The following is a 6,000-nucleotide window of genomic DNA, read 5'->3' as shown; positions in this document are numbered from 1 at the left end:
CCAGTTCCATTTACACCAGCAGAGAATATGGCCCTTTAAAAAGAAAAAAAAATCTAACTCCACTCCATACATTTTCTTAAATGGAAAGTGACTTTTTCATCATTCGAATGTAAATATGGGTAAGATCCTTTATTCCATTAGTTCTAGAGATATCTGAACAGTGATTTTTTTTTAATCTGGGAGCAATAGCACACATGTAATCTGCATTCCTCAACGATGGAATCATGCATTAAAAACCAAACTAGTTTATTTATTTATTCAATAAACTTAATGGTTTTTAATGCTTCCATGTCTGACTTAAATATTAATATTATATAAATAAATGTTTATTCTTACAACATTGATGTTTGTTGGTATTCATAATTTCTTTTTTTACTACCTGAGTTCTCATTTAAATCACCTTGAAATTAATAAGGTTTTACTTATTGTAACAAGCTAAGACAAAATATAAAAATGCTCAAATGTGAATATATCATTGAAAAGTAATTACAGTGATTGGAACATTCAAATACAAGGGGAATCCATACTCAGCTGAAAAGAAATGTTTTGCTCTTACTTTTTAGAAAAATCCATTTTCTATAATACAATGTGACAAACCATAGTTGATATTGTCCTTCTACTCCCCTTTGGTTTGGAAGCCATCGCTGTAAATCTCAGCAGGATTTACTGCACTTCAACGCCTATTACCTTACTTGTTTGACAATTGCAAATAACCTCATTTGAAGAATTTAAGAGGGGGAAAAGAAAAAGTTAAATGCTTAACAAAAACAAGCAAACAAAAAAAAAGCTGCATACACATTCACACTATTCCAGAAGTGATCGAATTAGGGTTGTTGCTTTATATAAATAAAAGGGGTACAAATCAACTCATCCATAAAACAAAAACAAACGCTACTTTCTACACACTCTGTAGTGGTTACTATGAGGCAATTGATACATATTGGGTATATCTTGTTGTCTGACAGGCATTTACTGAGTTAAATGTTAGATGATCAGACTGTCTGTAGTGTTACCCAGCATGGGACCATCATAAGGGGAAGTGGGAGGAAAGAGTGTTGTCATGGGATAAGTAATGAAATTGGAGCTCAGAATGATAGGCGGGGTCCTCCTAAGAACAAAGGTTCTTCACAACGGTGAAATGCAGCAGGCATGGCCTTCATGTATCAGGCTAGGCAGGCCAACAAAATGGATGGTGCTTCTGATATTAACATAGCTTCGTCCAAGCATTCCCAAGAAATGTTTAAAAAAATTCTAAAACTATACTAATGGAGCAAAAAAGATTTCCTATCTATACAGCAGTCTCTTCATTTAAAAAAAACCGTAATATACAAATTCCAATGATGTATAAAACAAAGTCAAAAATGTGAATGGCAAGAGACATGGGTAAAACAGGAAGACTGATGCTACAAAGAAACTGCAAAAAACATATGTACAAGACCCTGTTTTTCCTCGTATTTTATAGATTGTAATGCATGTTTAACAGCAGCAGTCGAGGATGTAGTTCCAGGCACCAGACTGCACACTTAGCTCCTACTCAAGGGGGTTAGGGTCCCCCCTTGCATTTCTGTCACCAAATGACACTTGAAATACTGGTCTCCCGTGGCAAGAGGGGCAGTATCGCACTGTTTGTGTGAGCCTCATCTGGATTCTGCTCTCTGTTACTTTTTGTCTGCGGCCGCTGCCCATTGATAAGTGTCATAGGGATGTTGCAGTAGGTATGCTGGTTACCTATTGAGGTAAGAGGCAGGGTGCCAGTAGGAGGTACATCGTATTCATAGCTTCGATAATAGTGTTTCTGGCGCATCTGTGAATGATAAGTATTATGAAAGGTGGAGCGCAGATCTGGATGGGCAGTGGCAAGAGCGGTGGAGGTGGCAGCAGCCATTGAAATGGCTGAGACCGTCTGCAGTTCCCCAAAGGGCCCCTGCTCACTGACATCTAAAACCTGCTCATGTGTGATGGGTTCTATCCTCTTAAAAGGCATTTCGTACTGTAAACGTTTCCAAAATTTAGAATTCAACTTGTTGCATTTTGGTCCATGCCATTTAATGACAGTTAGAAGCTTGATGGTATGTTTCAGGGCCTCGACCTCCTGGTAGTTCATAATTCCCCGGAGTTCACTGCATTCAATCAGTATCACTTTAATTTCTCCAGTGACTAACATGTTCCGAAGCCTAGTTTCCAGTTCGAAGATGCTCCAGCCTCTCCTTACCACATAATTTGGAGTCATGACGATGATCAGTCGCTTGCTTTGGTCTACACATCTTGCCACGTCTTCAATGTAGGCTATAAAAAAAGACAGTTGCTCAAGATCAGTCAAAGCAAGTATCTCACCCAAAAACCTCAGTGGAAACAACAGGGCTAAATTCTCCTGTCCAGGAACAGCTAGCTGAACACTGCAAAGTATTGATTGCATATATTCATTCAATTCCCACCCCTTTCCCCGCCCCCCATCAAGTGAATGGGTTTCTATTCATCAGAATATTTGAATTCTGGCAAAATTTTTGTACAAAGACTAATATCTGCATGTATGCAAGGGTATGCATAGTCATCATCATTCTTCTGTTTTAAGTCATTCTGCGCTGTAACAGAACAATGACCATGTGATTTAGGGTACCAATCATACACAATAAACTCACAAGTTACTCTTGTGTATGTTGCAGGGTTGGACCCTTAGTCTGTCTTTTTTTTCCCCCCAGGCATCTACAATGTTGCCTCCTGTGAATTAATGTTCAGGTTATTACAGATCTTAACAACACCTTTGCTGCTAATGGGTCTATTTTTTTTTCTTTTTAAGATAAAAGATTCTTTTCTGCCTTTAGTAAAAATAAACTGAAATAATCCAGTAAGAAGTTGGAAGTTTGAAGGCTACATGGAAGCTATGGAGATGAACTTTACAACTTCTCACTAAAGCAGTAACTAAAATTGGACAGGACTATGCAAAATAAACATGATCAAGTAGTAAATGAATAAAACTAAGCTCTAATCAGCTAATTTTGCTCTCTGAAGATCTCCAGTAGCCACACCAAAAAATCATCTGCTGTGAATACTAACAGAATGCCATGGCATATAGCGTTCCTTAAAAGAGCCACAAATGTATCACTCTACTGTTGTATTAGTTTCAACACAAGTCTATTTTTCCCCATATAAAAAGCTTGATTAGTTTCTGGAATAAGCAAAGTCCTTACTCAGATTTTACTCAGTGCACATTCAAGGCCACGGGAATTTGTCCAAGTATGGACTGAATTAAAACAGATTAAGGACATCAGTATTTGATTCATAGATAGAAAGTCTCCTCACCAAACCCTACAAAATACTGGTTTTGTCATGTTTTCCTGTCTATGTCTTTCCTGAACCCTTTAATCTTAACTGAAAATAGTACCCAAACCAAATAAGCAAGTGCTATTTTAGGGAATAATGAAGGCAAGCCAACAAATATTCTAAAAGTGCACCCCCAAAATCAGATGAAATATTTTTTTTAAATGATAGAGAAAACTCAGAGATAAGATTCGGAGGATACTATGATAGAAAGCACATTATTGCATCATATATGTAATTTCTGTTTTCCCCATATAGGAAACACATACACACGGCCTAATATAACTTACTTCCAGTGGGAATCAAATCTCTATCTGGTATGAACAACTTGTACCCATAATGCTTTTCAAGCATATCTGGTAGGATCTCAAGAGCAAATCGTTCTTCTTCCCCAGTTTCTTGATTCCACTGGTCTGGATCCACTTTGGTATAGGACAGATATGCATCATAATCTTTGTTGTCTAAAGAAAGAAAGAAAGAAAGAAAATGAAGTATTTTGACTGGATCTTCAGACAATAATGTGTTTTCACTAGATAATTGTATATCATCAGCAAATGCCATAGATAAAGTAGCTAGTTTTCACATCCAGATATGGGTCCTCTCATTTATCCTGTTTTGACACTGATGGAGTTATGCTTAATTTATACTGATGTAAGAGAGCCCATGGTCTTACCCTGAAGGTGATTTGTGCATATATATTTGTATGGATGGCTGTAAAGGGAATCAGTTCACCTGTTTTTTTTTTTTTTTTTTTTTTTTTTTTTGGTGTTATTTGAGCAGAGGGAGATAATTCCACTAAAGCAAAAAATAATGTAAAGCCTTTTCTAGCCTTGAGAAAAGAAAGTAAATATCTATGTTAGTGCAAAATTTGCATATTTAAAAACACAAAAGTCCAGAAATGAAATAGTTACGGTTAATTAACATGCACTGCATGTTTGTACTGCAATATCTTAGACTACCTTAATATATGCAATGCCGAACATATATACAGTGGCCCAGAACACCCAGTCAAGCTGAATTCTGCTCAGTGCAAGACTGGAGAAGTTGATGGAGGGCAAAGGTGGCTTTATGCCTTACTGTTGCTCAAAGTTAAGTCTGCTGCCTAAAGTTTGCTGATCTAGCACCCAGGGACTGCTGACCATGTCCCACATCATGGGCCCAGAAGCGTTTAGTGTAAATGATGCTCTATGCCACCCTCAGTTTCCCCTATACAGGATGAAGGGGTTAGGGGGGCAGGATGTGACCAAATATGTGGAATATAAACAAATAAAGGGCCCAATGCTGCAAAGATTTAAACACAGAAGTAACTTTACTTATATGAGCAGTCTGTCTTCACTAACAAGGTCAGCTCCCAGACTGCTGTGCTGGGCATCACAACATGGGGAATAGATGGCCAGCCCTCTGTGGAGAAAGAGGTGGTTAGGGACTATTTAGAAAAGCTGGACGTGCACAAGTCCATGGGGCCGGACGAGTTGCATCCGAGAGTGCTAAAGGAACTGGCGGCTGTGATTGCAGAGCCATTGGCCATTATCTTTGAAAACTCGTGGCGAACGGGGGAAGTCCCGGATGACTGGAAAAAGGCTAATGTAGTGCCAATCTTTAAAAAAGGGAAGGAGGAGGATCCTGGGAACTACAGGCCAGTCAGCCTCACTTCAGTCCCCGGAAAAATCATGGAGCAGGTCCTCAAAGAATCAATCCTGAAGCACTTACATGAGAGGAAAGTGTTCAGGAACAGTCAGCATGGATTCACCAAGGGAAGGTCATGCCTGACTAATCTAATCGCCTTTTATGATGAGATTACTGGTTCTGTGGATGAAGGGAAAGCAGTGGATGTATTGTTTCTAGACTTTAGCAAAGCTTTTGACACGGTCTCCCACAGTATTCTTGTCAGCAAGTTAAGGAAGTATGGGCTGGATGAATGCACTATAAGGTGGGTAGAAAGCTGGCTAGATTGTCGGGCTCAACGGGTAGTGATCAATGGCTCCATGTCTAGTTGGCAGCCGGTATCAAGTGGAGTGCCCCAGGGGTCGGTCCTGGGGCCGGTTTTGTTCAATATCTTCATAAATGATCTGGAGGATGGTGTGGATTGCACTCTCAGCAAATTTGCAAATGATACTAAACTGGGAGGAGTGGTAGATACGCTGGAGGGGAGGGATAGGATACAGAAGGACCTAGACAAATTGGAGAATTGGGCCAAAAGAAATCTGATGAGGTTCAATAAGGATAAGTGCAGGGTCCTGCACTTAGGACGGAAGAACCCAATGCACAGCTACAGACTAGGGACCGAATGGCTAGGCAGCAGTTCTGCGGAAAAGGACCCAGGGGTGACAGTGGACGAGAAGCTGGATATGAGTCAGCAGTGTGCCCTTGTTGCCAAGAAGGCCAATGGCATTTTGGGATGTATAAGTAGGGGCATAGCGAGCAGATCGAGGGACGTGATCGTTCCCCTCTATTCGACATTGGTGAGGCCTCATCTGGAGTACTGTGTCCAGTTTTGGGCCCCACACTTCAAGAAGGATGTGGATAAATTGGAGAGAGTCCAGCGAAGGGCAACAAAAATGATTAGGGGACTGGAACACATGAGTTATGAGGAGAGGCTGAGGGAGCTGGGATTGTTTAGCCTGCAGAAGAGAAGAATGAGGGGGGATTTGATAGCTGCTTTCAACTACCTGAAAGGGGGTT

At 40.1% G+C, this 6,000-nt stretch overlaps 1 protein-coding gene across 2 annotated transcripts in view; it reads right to left on the bottom strand.

Annotated features, from left to right (window-relative positions):
- Positions 1-1,372: 1,372 nt before the first annotated feature.
- IL1RAPL1 (interleukin 1 receptor accessory protein like 1) overlaps positions 1,373-6,000 on the bottom strand; it is a 1,122,430-nt gene continuing 1,117,802 nt past the window's right edge. For both annotated transcript variants that reach the window (XM_073328235.1, XM_073328244.1), the window contains 2 exons: positions 3,609-3,779; positions 1,373-2,286 (listed from right to left, as the gene is read on the bottom strand). In XM_073328235.1, coding sequence (XP_073184336.1) covers positions 1,568-2,286; positions 3,609-3,779 — 890 coding nt within the window. In that variant the 3' untranslated portion in view covers positions 1,373-1,567. The remainder of the gene's footprint in view (positions 2,287-3,608; positions 3,780-6,000) is intronic.

Source organism: Lepidochelys kempii, chromosome 1, assembly GCF_965140285.1.
Source record: "Lepidochelys kempii isolate rLepKem1 chromosome 1, rLepKem1.hap1, whole genome shotgun sequence".
In the NCBI taxonomy this organism is placed as follows: Eukaryota; Metazoa; Chordata; order Testudines; family Cheloniidae; genus Lepidochelys; species Lepidochelys kempii.
This window is presented reverse-complemented; position numbering and strand designations above follow the sequence as displayed.